The sequence below is a fragment of the Euleptes europaea genome, chromosome 13, assembly GCF_029931775.1.
Source record: "Euleptes europaea isolate rEulEur1 chromosome 13, rEulEur1.hap1, whole genome shotgun sequence".
Taxonomy (NCBI): domain Eukaryota; kingdom Metazoa; phylum Chordata; class Lepidosauria; order Squamata; family Sphaerodactylidae; genus Euleptes; species Euleptes europaea.
Window position 1 is genome coordinate 34,484,881 of NC_079324.1, and position 18,418 is coordinate 34,503,298.

General features: G+C 44.9%; 1 protein-coding gene across 1 annotated transcript in view; it reads left to right on the top strand.

Annotated features, from left to right (window-relative positions):
• Positions 1 to 1,703: 1,703 nt before the first annotated feature.
• MCF2 (MCF.2 cell line derived transforming sequence) overlaps positions 1,704 to 18,418 on the top strand; it is a 50,638-nt gene continuing 33,923 nt past the window's right edge. Inside the window, exons 1-8 of the mRNA XM_056859133.1 lie at positions 1,704 to 1,833; positions 9,070 to 9,189; positions 11,202 to 11,318; positions 12,374 to 12,523; positions 13,424 to 13,548; positions 15,729 to 15,843; positions 16,077 to 16,196; positions 16,907 to 17,098. Coding sequence (XP_056715111.1) covers positions 1,705 to 1,833; positions 9,070 to 9,189; positions 11,202 to 11,318; positions 12,374 to 12,523; positions 13,424 to 13,548; positions 15,729 to 15,843; positions 16,077 to 16,196; positions 16,907 to 17,098 — 1,068 coding nt within the window. The 5' untranslated portion in view covers position 1,704. The remainder of the gene's footprint in view (positions 1,834 to 9,069; positions 9,190 to 11,201; positions 11,319 to 12,373; positions 12,524 to 13,423; positions 13,549 to 15,728; positions 15,844 to 16,076; positions 16,197 to 16,906; positions 17,099 to 18,418) is intronic.

Below are 18,418 nucleotides of genomic sequence, written 5' to 3' on the forward strand. Positions count from 1 at the left end.
TGGGCTCAAATCTAGTTGACTTTGTGGTTTATATTTTAATGCAAGCTCAATAGCTGTAGCATACCTCTCCACTATTTTCTTCCATTTTAGTCGACGTGAATCTGGCACCAAATTTATCCTTATCCTGGACAGAAGGTTGGATACATGGACATCAGTCAAAATGACCCTCCAACGAATAGCAGTAAGTCTTTCAGTAATTTTAGAATCTTGATTGGGAAGTGGCAGGCTGGAAACAAAAGGCATGGAGAAGACCCTGAGTTTGATCCAAGGGATTAAAAGGGGATGCTAGGAAAGATCTCTGCCTGAGACACAGAAGATCTGCTGCCAATATACATTCAGGACAAGGTGGGCCAGTCAACCTACTGGAAAATAGCCATGGGAGCTGCATCTAAATGCTTCCTCAGTGGGTTGGGTTTTGCTAGGGCTGGTCACAGCAGCCGTGTGTGCCAGCAGGGATGGAGATGTTGACTGTATGGTCAGGACTGGGGAAGCCACCAAGAATATGAATAGAAGTTAATTGGCCTGATCTTGCGCAGCTAGAGACAGCTTGGGCAGCAGACATGAGGAGTCGGAGCTTTTGACAGCATGGAGATAAGTGTTGTTGTTGCTTTCTTATATCTGTAGATGAAGCTGCTGTAGAAAGCGTAGCTTCTGAGAATGGTCCTGCAGTTGGCGATCTGGTGATAGCCAAAGAGTGAGCTAGGCAAAGTGCAAGTAACAGTCCCAATCCAAGCCAGAAGATTCCCTACGTAATTTTTCTCATCTACCCCCACCCTTCCCCCACTATCCCAGATTCTTTATGTCACCCTTTCTTCTAAATTCAAATGGCAGTTCATCAGTCTGAAGATTAAACTTTATTGCTGGGATTATTCTCCTTCCTATATTTTGATGCAGGTTTTGGATGAGAATTTGGCTGTCACCCTCTGTATGGAGGTCTTATCACTGAGTGTTCACATAATTGATAAGCTTTTTACAGACATCTGGAAAAGATATGAAATGAGCTCATTATCCAGAGCCTTGTTATGGTGTTCATCTGTGTATATTGTGTGTTTATGTGCCATCATTTGCAATACACGTTTACATTTGGTCCTTCTCTCTTTTTTGTTTTTGATTCTGTACTTTCCATTCAAAACAGTCAAAGGGCCTCTTTGCATCCCCCCCCCCAAAGTGGTGTGCTGCACCCAATAGCTACCAGCCATCCAGTGCTCATTTCAGTGCGCGCAGTTAGCTTTTCAGCCAATTTCAGCCTGGAAAGAAGTTCATTTTGCAACTTCCCAGAACATGCTTAAAAACAATTGGCTACACCACTCCTGTGAATGACAAGACAGTGGCTAAAATCCTCATGTTTTACCAGCCTTCAGATCTTCTGCATTCCACCTTAAAAAATGCACAGCCTATCTTGGCCACTCTTCCTCTCTCGCTCTACCTGGGTACCACAGCCAACAGCCATTCACGCTTTTGCCAAGACCGGCTCCACGCCTGCTCCGCTGCAGCCAGACTAGGACAATATTATCCGTTACCCAGTCTGAGTTGGCGATTAGCGATTGTGGGGACGGGTCAGGGGGTTAACACAGCACCGTGAAAGTGATAGCAAGCAAGGAGCGCCCCCCCCCCCATGTCCCTTTTCTGTGATGCTGCTGCTGCACCGATGGGAGAAACAGCTTGGAGGGTGGCTGGCCATCCCTGGTGATTTTTAAGTGCCTCATGAGACACGGGTCGTATTTCGCCGATGCCGCATTGACAGCTGGGCAAGGTAGCTGCCGGTGCCTGCGTGCGAGGGAGATGGCCGAAGCGAGTCCCCCAAGAGGCAAGATGAAGTGGCAAAGGAATGCGGTAAGGGTTCCGCCTGCAGTCTTCTTCTTTTTTTTGCACAGCAGATTCTCAGTTCAAACGCAGCCCTGATGCATCTGCAACGGTCTTGGCAGTGCAGCATTCTAGGACAGACTGCTGAAGCATAGCTGTTAGGAATGAGAGAGAGAGCTAGAGAACGCCTCTTGCTTTTCATGTGGCAATTTTTTTGCATTTGCCGTAATCATCTCAAAGCACTTGTCACTGTGACCGTCCTCAGGCTGTTATTGGCTTGACTGAGAGCAGCACCTTGGGGGAATTGCTGTCTCTCGTTCTCAGTGGGTGACTTCCGAATTCCTTAGTTGGATCTCTCTTTCTTTGGTCATTTGTCCTTGAAGGTTGAAAGAGAGAAACTGAGCAGAAGTGTTTCTTTCTTTTGGGGGCCTTTTATGCAAGGGAAATAGGCCCAAATTTATCGTGTACGAGCTGCTGAAAGGATATTCCTTACCTAGTCTCCAGTCATTCCTATTTTCCAGGGATGGCCCCTAAAGTTCTGGTTCCTGCACCCTAGTAATTGCCACAATCCCTCTTTTGTTTCTGTTTTGCCCTTTTGGAGATGCTTTTGGAAACTTTTCTCAGCGTACTTACGCTGGGCCTCTGGAACTTAAATCTGGTGACTCCAGTTCACATCCGTGTAAGAGCTGCACTTTGAGATCACGGATCCTTTCATCTCCCCTCCCCCCCTTAACTGTCTAGCAGTAATAAAATATCTCTGAGTCTTTGAACAGTTGTTTATAGCAAGCAACTTTGTTGTATAGGAGCCTCCCATCTATTGCACAAATTATTGCTTTTAAGAAAACTTCTGGCCAGTTTACTAACTTACCCCACTTCAAAAGCCTATGTGAAGTAGGCTGTTGAAGAAAAGTAATACAAGGTGCAGTGGGTAGAGAATGCCCCTCCAGAAAGTGGGGTTAGGGAGTTTCTGGTGGTTATCTTTGGTGTCAACTGAAGGGTGTTGTTGATGTACCCTAGTTCCCGTGTTTTCATCAGAGCAATGTTAGAGGGTATGCCGTTACTCTGTGCGAACCTGGCGAAAGCGGTGCAGTCTCTTGGGCTCTGGTTTGACTCCTCTGCTGCTACAGGTCACCTCTGCATCAGTTTGGGATGTGAGCTTTCCCTAAACGGAAGGCAACCTCTGAGGATGTGTCCAAAAGAGATGAGGTTTCCCATGGAATCTGTCCCATGGAATCTGTCCTCTCCGGCTGTTCTTTGAAAATAAAGTGGCTAGTGTTGTATTCGTCTTAATTAAGAACATAAGAAGATCCCTGCTGGATCAGACCAGTGGTCCATCTAGTCCAGCAACCTGCTTACACAGTGGCCAAAGTCAACTGTTTGTCCTGGAGGGCCAACAAACAGGGTATGAAGCCTCCTAGCGTTGGGTTTCAGAGACTGTCTGTTTCTGAAAATGGAGGTTGTCTTTTGTCACCATGGTTAGCAGATGTTGAGGGAACGATCTTCCATGAATCTGTCTAATCTCCTTTTAAAGCCATCTGTGGTAGTGGCATCGCATCACCCACTGGTAGTGAAGCCCACAATTCAATTCCCCATCAAATAAAGATGTATTTCCTTTTGTCCATCCTGAATCTGTTTATCAACTTCATTGGGTGGCCCCTGAGTTCTAATATTTTTGGGTGATGAAGAAAAAGTGCCCTCTATCTACCTTCTGCACCCCGTGAGCAATTTTATAAACCTGTATCGTGTCTCCCTCCCTTCCCAATCAACTTTTTCTAAACTTCAGCTAAATGGAACTTCTATAAACACAGGTGAGTACCAAATTTGGGGGGGCAGATGAGGGTCCGAGGTGCTGAGAGAGTAGCTTGCCGAGAGAATTTGTGGAAAGGGTGAATTTGTGGACTTCCCAGACCAGAGTTTAGACCAAGAATGAATGACAGGCCCCAGGTGAGAGTGACCTTTCATGGCTGAAAGTCTGACACCCTGACCTCTGACACCACTCTGGTTTTCATAACCACTTAGCATTATTATTATCTTTCAAATGTGATATCCCTGATAATCACTGATTTCACGCGTTTAGGCTGTTCTGAAAGGGAAAAAATCATTGTGGTTATTAAGAAGCTCTGGGAAAGTGCACATTATTTCAACAATTTAAGTATAAAAATAGATCAAGGGGAAGCAGCAGCCAGATTTCAAAGCTCTATGGAGATTTTGCGGGATTCATAATATAATGTCTTGATATTTTAACTGTATCTGTTAGCAATTTTTGGCTTTTTAACAATTATTCGTACAGGCTTTTACTGTGCTACTGGACTAAGAAAGAAATTGCTAGTGAGGTTCAGGCAGAGTCCACAGGAGAGGTTTAAAAACTTAATGCTTCTTCTGGAACTGCTTTTATAAGGATTTGTTTCCCTGTTAATCACTGTTCTTGAAAATCCATTGTGAGAGTTAAAAAAACTGACACATCAGGCATGATCCAGCTCAAGCAAAGCACATGCGAGCCCCACTAACTCCAGCGGGCATGGGTCTAAACTTTATCTCCACCAATTTCATATAAGATTTAAGCGTGACTGACTGTAGCTGGCTGGTGTCTGTTCACGTGACAATCGTTTATGTTACAACACACCTCCCTTCACTTTCTGGGCTCAGAGGAGGCTAGGATGCTGCTCCGCAAGAGAACACGGTCAAAACACGGTGTTCTAGTATAAGAAAGCAGATCTAGCCAAGCTCCTGTAGGAAGGATCTTTGAGTTTTACCCTGCTTGGGATATTTTGATATTGCAATATTTTGAAAACCTTACCCTAAGGGGATTGTGCAACATGAATGATAACATAGGAATTTATGAGACTTCTGTTATGAAGAACTGATGAAGATTTGAATTTGAGACTTCGAAACGATCGTATCCTCACGATGAACTTTTGTCCATTGACATCCTTTTGTCCATACAAACCTGCTCCTGTTAAAAAAGAAACATACAAAGATTATTGACTGAAGTGTACTCACCCTATTTATTACTCACCTTTTGTGTTTGATGTATGTTGCGTTTTGTATGTTGATGGTCAACGTGACTATTTTTGGAATATATATGTGTGTAGTCACAATAAGAATTTGTTGATTTCTAATAATATTCGCTCCTGTACTGATTACCTGGAGGTTGGCAACCCTACATAAATGTCACTTGGTCAGGCTGGGCCATGCCTCACCAGCCCAGATTGAGAGTTTTGTGTGTGTGTCTGCCTCAGCTGGTTCGAGGGCCGGATAAGAGCTCTCAAGGGGCTGGATCCGGCCCTTGGGCCTTAACATTTGACACCCCTGACCTAGACAAGGATTTCAGGTGTGCTTCATTTTCTGTTTCATTATTCTAGAGAAGGTGTCACCCTTCCTCTTGAAACCCCACCCTGCTCCACACTGCAGAAAGAACCCTACATTTCTTGATTATATTTTCATCCTGCTTTTCTGCCCAAACTGCCCCCTCAAGAGTAGCTCCCAGGAATCGAAAGGCAATTCGGTTTTAACAGTTCCTTGGTGAAGGGATTCTCAGAGGGCCAGTCGACCTATTACAAAGTCCTTGTGTTTGTGGGAAGGGGAGTGACATAAGGACTCTGCATCAGATGTGCGATAGGAGTTTGCACCTCCCAGGTGCATTGTGCACGCTGGCGCAGCTCTGCTCACAACTGTGGGAAGAAGTAGCCTCGGCCTCCCCCCTGTCCTGTTTTTGTGTCCTCAGAACACCCTATGGAGCCACCGTTTGTTCCATTGTAAAAACCATGTTATTTATGTGGCTGCAAATAATGTTCACAGTGGAGCTCACGGTCACTCCACGGGGTGGTCTGAGGATGCAAAAACCATGGGGGGGGGGAAGCTGAAGCCGCTTCTCCCTGGGTGCTGCAGGCAGGAGCGCAGAGGGGCTGGCATGCATTGGGAAAGCACAGAAGTCCCATTGGACATCTGAGGCAAATAGGAGGACTTTGCAATGTGCTGATGGGCCCCGTTCAGCTGCTGCCCCTGCCCCCAATGGCCTCCATGGACGGCAGATGGAAGCTCAAGGGGGGGAGGGCTGCCAGCTGGAGCCAGAGTCAATGCCTAGCTCCTCCTGACCTCTGATGGCATTTGGAAACCGGAGGGCTCTCCGCTGGAGGCGGATGCAGGCATGATGGAAGGGTGCCTGGTTCTTTCCTCCTTTCCCAGCAGAAGGATTGTGTTGACCTCTCCAGAAAAGCCAGGCCTGGCAGCTGATCTGGAGGAAACTGATTTGCTTATGTAAGGGTAGGAGGGCAGGGTGCTGTTTTTTTTTTTTTTTTTTGGTAAAGGCTACCCCCCCTCCCCGTTTCAGGAAAATATTTAAGGTAGTCAGGTTTTAGTTAGATAAGCCAGGCCAGAATTGATGACAAAAGCAGAGGTTCGTTTAAATTCGATCCTGAGTTTTTTTTTATTAGGGATGGTGAAACTATGCGCTTTGAGTGAACTGCTGGTGTTCTGCTAATGAGTTAATTGAAGGCTACTTTCACAATAAAGTATCCATCCAGGGAAGAGGATTTCCTCTGCATCTCTGCCACCCTGTCCACGCTATCTTCCACTTAGCATTCACAATGAGTTTGGATAACTCTGGCCATTTCTGCAACAAGTGTGAATGGAGCCTTCAGTCACTTGCAATTAAGAGTCAGGAAATTGTCCCTCCCATAGAAATATGGCAGTGACCTCCTGTGAAGATGTGTAGCTTATTTTTATATATTCTGAAAATAATCCTTTTGGGGCGCCAGAGCCATGCATGACTTTAATCTGAATTTAATACAAAAAAGTTTGCCTTTGTTAACAGAAGCTTGGGGAAATGCTCTTGGGGGGTGTTGCGGATTCATCCATATTGTGTACATGCACCATATTGTTGTCATTTATGCATAAAATGTACAGCTTATATGTATAATATATGTATCGTGCTGATTTACTGATATTCAAATGATGTTAAAAAGTGCATATTTCTCAGCACCAGACAACATGCCAGGTAGGGTTGCCAACCTCCAGGTGGTGGCTGCAGATCTCCCGCCAGTACAGAGATTGGTTCCCCTGGAGAAAATGGCTGCTTTGGCAATTGGACTCTATGGCATTGAAGTCCCTCCCCTCTCCAAACCTTGCCCTCCAAATATTTCCCAATCTGGAGCTGGCAACCCTAATGCCAGGCCATCTTAGCCCTTGTGTTTATGGTACCCCCCCTCAACTGCTTCTTATATCATCTATGCCTGGCGAATGGAGGATGTGGATGGGGAGGGAGAGGGAGAGAGATCCAGAACTGCACTACTCTAGCATACTTTCCCTACTGCATACTTTCCTCTCTTCACTGAGAGCTAGTGTGGTATAGTGGTTAAAGTGTTGGACTAGGATCTGGGAGACCCAGGTATGAATCCCCTCTCTGCCATGGAAGTTCACTGGGTGACCCTGGACCAGTCACACATTCAGCCTAACCTACCTCACAGGGTTGATGTGAGGATAAAATGGAAGCGAGGAGAACCGTGTAAGCTGCTTTGGGTCCCCACTGGGGAGAAAGAAGGGGTATAAATATAGTAAATAATAAAAGAAATGTTTGCATAGGAAACGCTGGGTGCAAGAAAAAAAAATGAAGCCACAGTTTGCACAAGGGCATAGCAAAATCACAATGGGGATTTTCAGCTAAGAACAGCCAGGATAAGAAATTCAGTGTCACCTTTAGTTCTGAATCCAGGATTGCCAGGTTTCTGACATGGGGGAAGGGGAAGAAGAGGCAGATTTCAAACTGTTGGTTCTCTGAATCGATTGATGCCTACACGGGGAAGGGGAAATGACAGTCACATTTCAACTTTCCTACACTGTAATTTAAGGTTGGTTTTTGTCTTACTGCCTAACATATCATAGGGGCATATTATTCCAATTTTTTTTAGTGTTTGCTGACCCTGGCAGAATTCCCGTTGGCTTCCACTGGACCAGGATTTGGCAAACAATTTACCTTAATGTATTATTTTTAGCTTGTCTTAAAAATAGCTGTTGGGAACATGCTGCATTTGCATGGCACGTCTTTTCCAGTGGGTGGTGGTGGTGTGTGTGTACGTGTGTAATAGTGAGATGCACATTATTTGTCAATAGTGAGGAAGAACCGATGGGCAATATGACTGACTTTGGCAATTATAGCTCTCCAAACAGCCTGTTTATAGATCCCTTCTGTGGTTTTATTTTAATAGAAAGGGAATGTTCACCGGAATTGTGGGATCCTGTACTGATAAGTTATTAATAGGATGGTTATACTCTTGTAATGATTACCCAACCAGAGCATAGGCTGTAGAGGTTAATATAAACATTTTATTATTTGAGTGGGTGCTCCCCCCACTCCCATCTCTTTACCGTTTTTACTCAAAAAGAAGATGAACCTGAATGTAAGATGAATCCTGTAAAAATGTAATACCCACACATACACAAAATTACTTGGACATAACTGTGACCTGTGTGCAGATATTAAGACAGCGCCCCCCATTTTTTTTTTATGGCATACCTTGGAAAAAATGAGTCTTGCATTTGAGTAAATCCTGTATTTAGTTGGGCCTTGAAACTGCAGGTGCAAATGGGCCACCCAGCTACACGTGGCTTTAAGCAGATGGGAGGATGAAATGGCATCACTCCATGTACGCAGCTTTGCATATCTTTTGAAGACAGGAGGTGTTAAAAATGTAACCGATGAAATTAGTCAAAACATGTGGCCAGGCAGTATGGAGGTGAAAGTGTCCCACAGAGCTGTTTAGGGCTTGGATCATGGACTGCTGTGTTTACATTGCATGTGTCTTCTCATAGCTGGAAGTGGTTTGAAGGAGCGATGGATATCTTTGCAATATTGCAAGGATCGCATGTCAAAACATTGACCTGCATTGGTGTCAAAATCTCATTTGATTACACTGGCTGTTTCGTATTGAACAGAACAGTCAATGTCTGGATGCTTCTGAAGACAGCCCTTGTAGACCAGACCAGGATCTATCTAGTTTGGCATCCTGTTTGCCATCTCCCTGTGTCCTGAAATGCACAGGAAACACTGCAGTCCAGTGACTCTTTTTGGAGGCAGCCATGCCCCTCCCATAGCATCCAGCTCCCCTTGCACAGGTTTGGAGCCTTGTGCCTGAGGTTTGAAAAGAATGTTAATTTTTGAAACTATGACTTTTCCTTCACCTCGATGGAGTGTGCTCCTGTGCTCCACTTGTTGTTTGGATTTTATGTGGGGACTTGATACTGATTTCCCCTTTTGTGGTTTTCCTGTAGGCCTCTTTCCCTGGAAATTTGCACCTTGTGATGGTTCTACGCCCCACTGGATTTTTCCAGCGCACCTTCACTGACATTGGATTTCGGTTTAGTCAAGAGGACTTCCTGCTCAAACTGCCGGTATGAGTATTAACTACACAACTGAGAAATCTATGTGAACCTGCTCTGTAGCGAGTCAGACCATTGGCACATCTGTCTTAGCCTGGTCTACTCTGATGGGCAGTGACTCTCCAAGGTCTCAGGCAGAAATTTTTTCCCCCTAACATCTGCTCCCCAAAGTCTTGTAACTGGAGCTTGAACCTGGGACCTTCGGCATGAAAGCAGGTGCCCTGCCTCTGAACCACAGCCGCTTCCCTTTATCACATTATGAACACCATTCTTTGGATTCTATAATTTTGCCCCAATGAGCTCCTGGACAATCCTAATACAGGGTTTAATTAAGCTAAATGCAAATTACAGCCATCCATACAAAATGCTCACCACCACTATCACCACAAACCCCAGTTAGCTGCTTGTGAGCATTATGCTATGAAAATTGTTACACGTCTTAAATGTGTTGACGAGGGTTACTTTACATAGTGATGCCTGCCAGGTCTGCTAATGTCTCTAAAGTTGGGACACGGTCTAAGACAGAGTTCTGAACCTATTAAGTCTCGCGGAAGGGAAATACTGTGGACAAGGGGGTCTGAGCTCACACCCTTTCCTTGCCCAGTGATGGCTCAAGATCTGTTGCCAAGTCCAATTGTCTTGTTCCTGCTGCTGAATAGCCATGGCCCACCTCCATTGTTATTGCTGCAGCTGCCAACCCTGGAAGAGATTATTCTTCACTGCCCCAGCCCTCTTTATGGCCATTTTTGCATGGTAATTAGCAGTGTGTTCCAGGCTGAATTGCCCCACATATTTTTTTGAATTTTGCACTCTGAACTGTCATTCCAGAAGTGACTACGAAGCCGGCGCATACCTGCTTCGCATTACTAAAGAGCCCTTTTAACGCGACCTTTGGTGTTTGCCGCGCAGAATCCCCCTCAAGGGACCATGCGAAGCAACAGAGGCACGTTAGTTATGCACATGCTAATGGCTATGCAAACAGGAACAAAGGAGCAGGCAAGTGTGGGGGGTGGAATTCCTCCTTTTGCGCCAGGACCGTGAATAGGCATTTTTAAAGTTGCTTTGAGCGAGCATCAAAATTGACCATGCAAAAATGGCCTATGAGTGGCACAGCAAGCCACGCAGGCCCTGGATTTTCTGCAAGATTACTTCCCTTTACGGGAGCGTTCAGTCACCGTTTTGGTTGCCCTGGACACAGGTAGCCAGGTGTGGTGGCCGAATTCTTGTGCCAAGAAGGAATTTCACAAGAGTTTGGGGAACTGATAAGTGCTGCTTGCTGTGCTGTTTTTTAAAGTCTGTGGGAGAGAGGAAGTAAGGGGAATGCTCTCCTGTGACTCCTGGGTGGGGTGGCAGGCGGCAGGCAAGGGAGGTGGTGGTGAGGCAGGAGGTTGCTGCTCCCCCCCCCCAAATCTGAAGCATCCACCACAGGTTGCCTCGCTGTAGCGCCAGCTCTTTCCCCGTCCCCCCACAACTGTAGATGGCTGACTATTCACTTTGTCCTGCATAGCTCAGTAGATGCCCGCGAGAAGCAAGCAACCCAAGCAAGCCTCCCTCTGTCTGCATAGTTCTCCCAGATAGCTGCATCTCTCAACCCTAGATTCTGTTCCTTAGTGACTCTGGAACGCGACCAAGGGACAGAACCCAGGACTTTCAATTATATAGATAATGTGACTGCTATTCACCCTCAAAAGGAATCAACGATAAATACCTTAAATTTAGGATTTTTTTAAAAGTTCTCTCATCAGCTGCTGTTGCTCTACCAAGTAAGACTCCACCTCATAGTTGCTGTTTTTATTGTTATTTTGAGCTGAGTATGCAGATCTTTCTTTGCAAATGCAGTACTTGGGTACTTGGATACAATGGGTTGGTTTCTATAGAACTAATATCTAAGTTAAACTTCAGCTTCTTGCTGCAAGACAAGTGATATCCTGTTCCCTGACTACTTGTTGTGGTTTTCTTTGCTGCATGAAAGAGCAGGAGATTATTATTATTATTTTAGTAAATAAATACATTATTTCCACCAGGTTGTAATGCTGAGCTCGGTCAGCGACTTATTAACGTACATCGATGAAAAACAGCTGACACCTGAATTTGGGGGCACCCTGGAGTACTGCCATAGTGAATGGGTCATCTTCAGAACTGTACGTCCCTCTTTTTGACTCTGCTAATATTTGTATGACGGGTTAGTCAGGATACAGATTGTGGGAAGAACATAAGTTTACCATCTGATCCAAAAGTGATGGATTGTGGTTGGAGTGGAGGGTGGTATTTGGGTTGCTGCTTAACCAGGATTGTACCCAAAGGACTGCAGGCAAAGCCCAGCTCACAAAATGAATTTTTTTTTCTGCTTCCCTTTCCCTTCAGCACTCCCTGAAATGCTTATCCTGGGGGTCTGGAGTAGTGTAGGGCACGGAATGAGGGCCTGTGGGGGGAGGAGGGAATGAGTGAAAATTATTTACTTGAACAAGTTGAAGCACTCTCAGTCTTGCAGAAGAAACCGTTGGATCCAGTTTTTAGTCTTCAGTGAACTTTTTTTTTTTTAATTCTGCATGCTCTGAACAAGAGATCTATCTGTGCTGATGGTCTTTGAAGGAAAGCAGAAGAATTAGGCCAGTGGGGGTGGGCAGACAGAGAGAAGCTTAGAGCCCAAGCAACGTGTTGCTCAGACTGAAGACCCAGAACAGAATCGCCAGGTTTACAGGACCCCGTAAAACCTTCTTGATTCTTTGTGCGTCACGTGGTCCCTGGATGCGTTGGTAGGTGCAGTATTACCCTCTACAGTAGTGGTGCTGATGTTCAAGCTAACACAGGGAGTTTGATGCCCTGAACCCATGACTAGAGACCTTGGTTTGGGTACCCTGGCATATTTCAGTAACATTGTTATGTTGCTATCCCATTGGAATATGTGACAAGTCAGTAATTGGAACAGACTAATTGACTGGGGGTCAAAGAGGGCCAACTGAGCATTGGGGGAAGGGCAAGATAAATATCTGGTACCTGAACATGGTAAGGAGCATCCATCAAGTTTCAAGCATGGTAGGCATTTTATGTTTTCTTTGAGAATTTCATGTTTTCTTTGAGAATTTTAGAAAAACTGATCACCTAAGAGAAGTACAACCCTTCCTTGATGCACCTTTTACAGAGCTGGAACTATAATTGCCCAGCTGATGAACAATCATAATGTATGTTTCCCCAGGCCATAGAAAGTTTTGCACTAACAGTGAAGGAAATTGCCCAGATGTTACAGGTCTTTGGCATGGAACTAGCAGAAACAGAACTACCGGATGACACCTATTCAATTGAACGCATCCTGGCCCTCCGCACAGAGAAATATTACCAGCTAAAGGTAAGAGCCTTGACAGGTCTCAAGTCAGGCTTTCTTCCTCAGGTGGTCTTGAGTCTTCGGTCTGCTGTTTGCATTCTTTATTTCCTTTTCTTTGTTTTTTGCTATATTGAGCCATGTCCTGCTCCCATTACTAAGAGAGCCAGTGTGAACACATGAAGCTGCCTTATACTGAATCAGACCCTTGGTCCATAAAATCAGTATTGTATCGGTTCTCTAGGGTCTTAGGCAAAGGTCTTTCACATCACCTTACTTGCCTAGTCCCTTTAACTGGAGAAGCCGGGGATTGAACCTGGGACCTTCTGCATGCCAAGCAGATGCTCTACCACTGAGCCACAGCTTCTCCCTGGTTAGAATGTTGAACTAGAATCAGACACAGGGTTCAAATCCTTGCTGGGCCATGTGGCTCATTGAGTGATCTTGGGCCAGTCGTTCTTTCTCAGCCTAACCTATCCCCATTGGGAGAGGTATGTGAGGACAAAGTTTAGGAAGGGGAACCAAGTGTGCGACCATGGGCTCCTGGGAGGAGAGGTAGGATTAAAATGTGTGAGATAAAGAGATCAGAGTTACTTACTAGCCGTCAAGAGTTTTTTCCCTGGCAGGTTTTCAAAGTGTCAAAGAGAGGGGGCCAGAGCCTTTTCTTTGGCTTCAGACTTTGGAAGGTAACAATTCAACTGTCACCCTGGTTATCATCCTCCCTTCAGTTCCCCATAAATCTGGATGAGAGCAGGAACTAAGCCTTTGTCCAGACTTGTATGACAATCTGTGAGACTCCCTCATCTCAAATGAATTTGAGTACAGAATTTAGTACAGAGGGGTTGCTGTAAAATCCTGTCAATTTATGACAGGAACCTGGAAGTGTCATGTGGATGGGGTGTTAATTTGCTTTCATTTTCTTTGCAGGAAGATATTACAGCAGTTACCAAAGAAGGAAAGATGCTCTTATGCAGTCTGGAGGAACCGGATACGGAAGAACCGAGGGAGGAAGAACAGCAGGAGAAATCTGGTGACTGGGAGACGGTCAATCGGTGAGCGCACTGATCCTCTTGCCTTGGTATTTTTTAACCCAGTGATTAGAATATTGGGCATTATTATGTAAAATAATGCTTGGGGGAGCATCATGTTGGCTGTGACTAACACAGAGATGGGCATATTTTGTACTCAACTGAATCATCAGTGGTTCATCCCTAGGAATCTTGCAGACTGTTGTTCTCTGATAGGAACTAGGGATCACTAGCAGAACATTCAGTGCCTCCCTATAAACTATCATTCCCAGGATTTTTTGGACAGAGCCATGGAACTTCATAACAGTGTCTAGCCAATATAAGATTGTAGTGTAGGTATATTGGAATAGCCTCCTGGCCTCTTTCAGATAGTTCACTCTGTTTTCTTCACACACATGGCTTTTGGCCCCTGTTGATGTCCATCGTGGCTGAAATGTGCGAAATGCACCTTTCTAGTCTAAAAACTGTGCCCTGGATAGCCCCAGGCAAGCTTGATCTCATCAGATCTCAGAAGCTAAGCAGGGTTTGCCGTGGTTAGGATTTGGATGGGCAACCTCCATGGAATACCAGGGTCATGATGCGGAGGCAGGCAGTGGCAAACCACCTCTGAACGTCTCTTGCCTTGAAAACCCTATGGGCTCACCATAAGTCATCTGTGACTTGACAGCACAAAAAAAAAGTTTTTAAAAGATGTTGTGGGTGAAAAGTTGTACAGCAAGTTAACACTGTTTGTGAGCATGGAGCACTTCTATAAGTGGTAGCAACGTCCTGTACAGACTCAAAGCATGGTGTCATCAGCAGGGCTGCCGATTGTCTTCACACATTGAGGAACACAGTGTTCGTCCATTCCTGAATTGGTTGTCATGTGATTAAAAGCAATACACAAGTCGGTGTCCCACATAAACATGAGAAAAATTGTGAGCTTCCTTAGCACAGAACCTAGTTGCTACCGCAGCTCTCTGCCTTTTTTCCTGCTCCTTTGCGGCACCAGGAATTTTCCAAGGACTTTTCAATCCTTTGAGTGTCCTTCAGAATGTTTTGGGGAAATTGTTACTGGAGGTGGGCTGCTGTGATGTGGTTTTTGTGGATCTGCTCTTGAAGAAGCTGCATCTGGTCAAGAATGTGGCAACCAGAGTGATCTATGGAATTGTGACAGGCAATGTTCTGTACTTGTTTCATGAGGTAAAGGTAAAGGTTCTCTGTGCAAGCACAGGGTCATTCCTGACCCATGGGGTGACGTCACATCCCGACGTTTACTAGGCAGACTTTGTTTATGGGGTGGTTTTGCCAGTGCCTTCCCCAGTCATCTTCCTTTTACCTGCAGCAAGTTGGGTACTCATTTTACCGACCTCGGAAGGATGGAAGGCTGAGTCAACCTTGAGCTGGCTACCTGAAACTGACTTCCGTCGGGATCGAAATCAGGTCGTGAGCAGAGCTTGGACTGCAGTACTGCAGCTTACCACTCTGCGCCACGGGGCTTCTAGTTTCATGAGTTACCAATATGCTTATGTTCCAGACTCAGGGTGCTGCTACTTATTTTTCTGTTTTTGCAGTGTTTTCTCTGTTTATAAATATACAAATTGAGCACAGATGAAGTCACAGAGACACCCCTACAGGGCACCTTCATCAGATCTGCAGAGAGAAGGATCTGGTGGTCCTTCTCTCTCTTTTTATCTCTCACTCACACACACACTCCTGTCCTTTCTGTTTATCTGGGCAGTAGCATCTTAAAGCCTTGAGAGGGGCATTAACAGAGCCATCTTTTAACAGTAATCTTTCATTGAAGAAATGTCCAAAGCGTGTAAGGAACATGAACATACCCTAGTTAAGGAACATGGAAATTCCCCAGTTTCCAGCCCCCTTAGGCCAAACCCATTCTCATTAATCAGATGCTGAGCTTCCAACAATAATGTTTTATTCCATGTTGTATTGGTTTTTTTTCTACTAACAATTGTAGTTTTAAGAGCGTGTGTTTTGTTGAAAAGAGCATTATGAATGCCAAATACATAATCTAAATATTAAGCCTCAAATTAAGCCTCAAATTGAGTGCCATACGGGGAGATATCAATGGTCGGACAATATTTGTTTGTGCTGAGCCATGTTAGACTTTGTTGCAGTAAACCACCTTGGAGAAACTTGGAGGGGAAGAAGGCAAGACTTTTTCTGTAAAAAAATAAATGCATTATTTTCCTCTTGTTTAAAAGTTTGCTTGCACAATTGCATGAGATGGAAACCGCTTTTGACGGATTCTGGGAGAAACACCAGCTCAAGATGGAGCAATACTTGCAGCTTTGGAAATTTGAGCAACATTTTCAAGAGGTAGGTTGAGGCAGCTTAAGCTTTTTTAAATGACTTGAGTTGCAGCCTGTGAGTAGACACCATTGACCTTGATAGAACTTATTTCTGGAGTAAAAATGCGTAAGAAAGGTCTGTTGGTCAGATCAGTTCCAAAACATTTTAAACAGCAAAATTCCATTGAACCATGTAGCGGCTTCAAAATTGGTCTGTAAATAATGATGCGCCTCCCCCCTTGTATTATCTTCTCCCTTCAGCTCAGTAAAGCCATTGGGTTTTTAACGGATCAGCAAGCAGAGCTGCCTGATTCTGGAGATAACGTCTCTCAAGTCAAACAGAGGCTGTCTGACCTGGATAATTTAGACAAAACAGCACAGGTGAGCACTGTTTTTCAAACGATGGTAATAGTGTATTGCTGTATAGCAAATGTATAGCGTTCAATTAGCAAAGCAAAATGCAATATCATCCTTCCTACTCCCCTTTCTTTACATAGGACTATGGCAGATATACCGTTGCCCTTTTTCATTTCATATTCCATTAACTGAACCATTCACAAACTGCAGTATCGATAGTCCGCATTATACAATACATGTTAAGAGATGTAGTCCACAAAAATTTATGCTTGGAATGTTACTGAATTTCCCAGTCCTGCCATCTTTACCTGAGCACACCCAGTTCAGTTCCTCTTCTTCCTTGTGCGAACTGAACCTACAAATCTTTCTTTTCCTCCTGTTTTCATTTTCTGCACGCCATTTCTGTGCACTTTAAACTTACACAATAATGTTTTCTTTGCATCAGTCAGTGCACAATTGGCATATGAATCATGATAAACAGCTTAAGAGGACCAAATGAACAGGCAGCATCTAGCAATGAAACAAAAGGCTCAGAACAAAACAGTAAGAAAAAAAGACAAACAAAAAAATAAACCAGTCTTATATAATGTCACAAGACTCCTGATTGTGATTGTTTTTACTGCAGAATATCAATGCAGATGTCTGTCTTAGCATGATTGGATATGCAACAAATCTCTCCTTTTCCGTTTTATTTTTTATGCATTTGTTTTGTTTATTTTGCTTTCACATAAAAGGATTTGACAGGAAAGGCGCAAGTGGTGATTCTGCATGGGCACCAGCTGGCAGCTAGCCACCACTATGCCCTCAACTTGATCTGCCAGCAGTGCAATGAACTGCGACACCATTCCGACGTCTTGCTGGAGGAGATCAAAAGGAAGCGCAGCAGGCTGCAGCAAACCTTGGACCTCCTCACCTCCCTGCAGCAGGTAATGGCCCTGAACCAAGGCTGTATGTCACGGTAGATGCAGGAGCATTGTGTTCGGATTCTGACTTCATATAATTATGGCCAGGGGTGCAGGCATGCCTCCTTCTGGGGGGTGGGGGGAAAGGTGCAGAACAGGGCATGGAATCGACCTTCCTGAAAATCTCAGCGTTCATTTATTAAAATAAAATAAAAACCACCACCAAGAGTAAAAGGCAGCCCTTATGGCTGCCAAGTTGAACCTGACAGTGCATGGGCAGTGCCTATTAATATCTCAGGAGCTGGAGAGATGGCTCAGTACGATTTCCAGTGGCTACAGAACATTGTGATTAGCAACCTGAGAATAAATTATACACAATAAAAGCGTCCAGCATGGATTGTGTGTGTTAGGTGCCGTCAAGTCGCTTCCGACTCATGGCAACCCTATGAATCAATGTCCTCCAAAATGTCCTATCTTTGACAGCCTTGCTCAGGTCTTGCAAATTGAGGGCTGCGGCTTCCTTTACTGAGTCAGTCCATCTCTTGTTGGGTCTTCCTCTTTTCCTGCTGTCCTCAACGTTTCCTAGCATGATTGTCTTTTCCAGTGACTCTTGCCTTCTCATGATGTGACCAAAATACGATAGCCTCAGTTTAGTCATTGTAGTTTCTAGGGTCAGTTCAGTCCAATATGTATTACCTTAGCACAAAATTATCGACATTGTAGCACTGAGAATGCCCAGCCCTGTTTCTAGCTTTCTCCACCCCTCTATGAGCCTCCTTGGTCGTCTGTCAAATCTCTGGTCTGTCCAAGCTTGCCTGATACTAGGTTTCTTTGCTCCCGTCGAGTCTTGCCAAGGTTCTTGCCAACACACTGAAGTCTTACTGTAGATCAGTATATCAGTGGAGTCCGTGGATGGACAACAGTTTGGAGAGCCCAATGCTTTCCAGCAAAATTGCTTTGTTGGCCAGGGGAGGCAACTGTTGGGAACCAGGGTAGTGTTGGAGAGGCCAGTGATGGTGGAAACAATTCTATGCTGTGTGTCCCCTGGCTGATGAACTTCATTAGTGCATAGAGTAGAAGACAACGCAGGAGCAGTAAAAGAGGATTTAATATGAGCATTTCTGAGGAATTCAAATATTTTGACCCCCCCCCCCCCACGGCTGCCTCCCTGGTCTCTAGTAACACCCTCAAGAAGTAGTAGAAGAAGAAGAGTTGGTTTTTATATGCCGACTTTCTCTCCCACGTAAGGAAGAATCAAACCGGCTTACAATCACCTTCCCTTCCCCTCCCCACAGCAGACACCCTGTGAGGTAGGTGGGGCTGAGAGAGCTCTGAGAGAGCTGT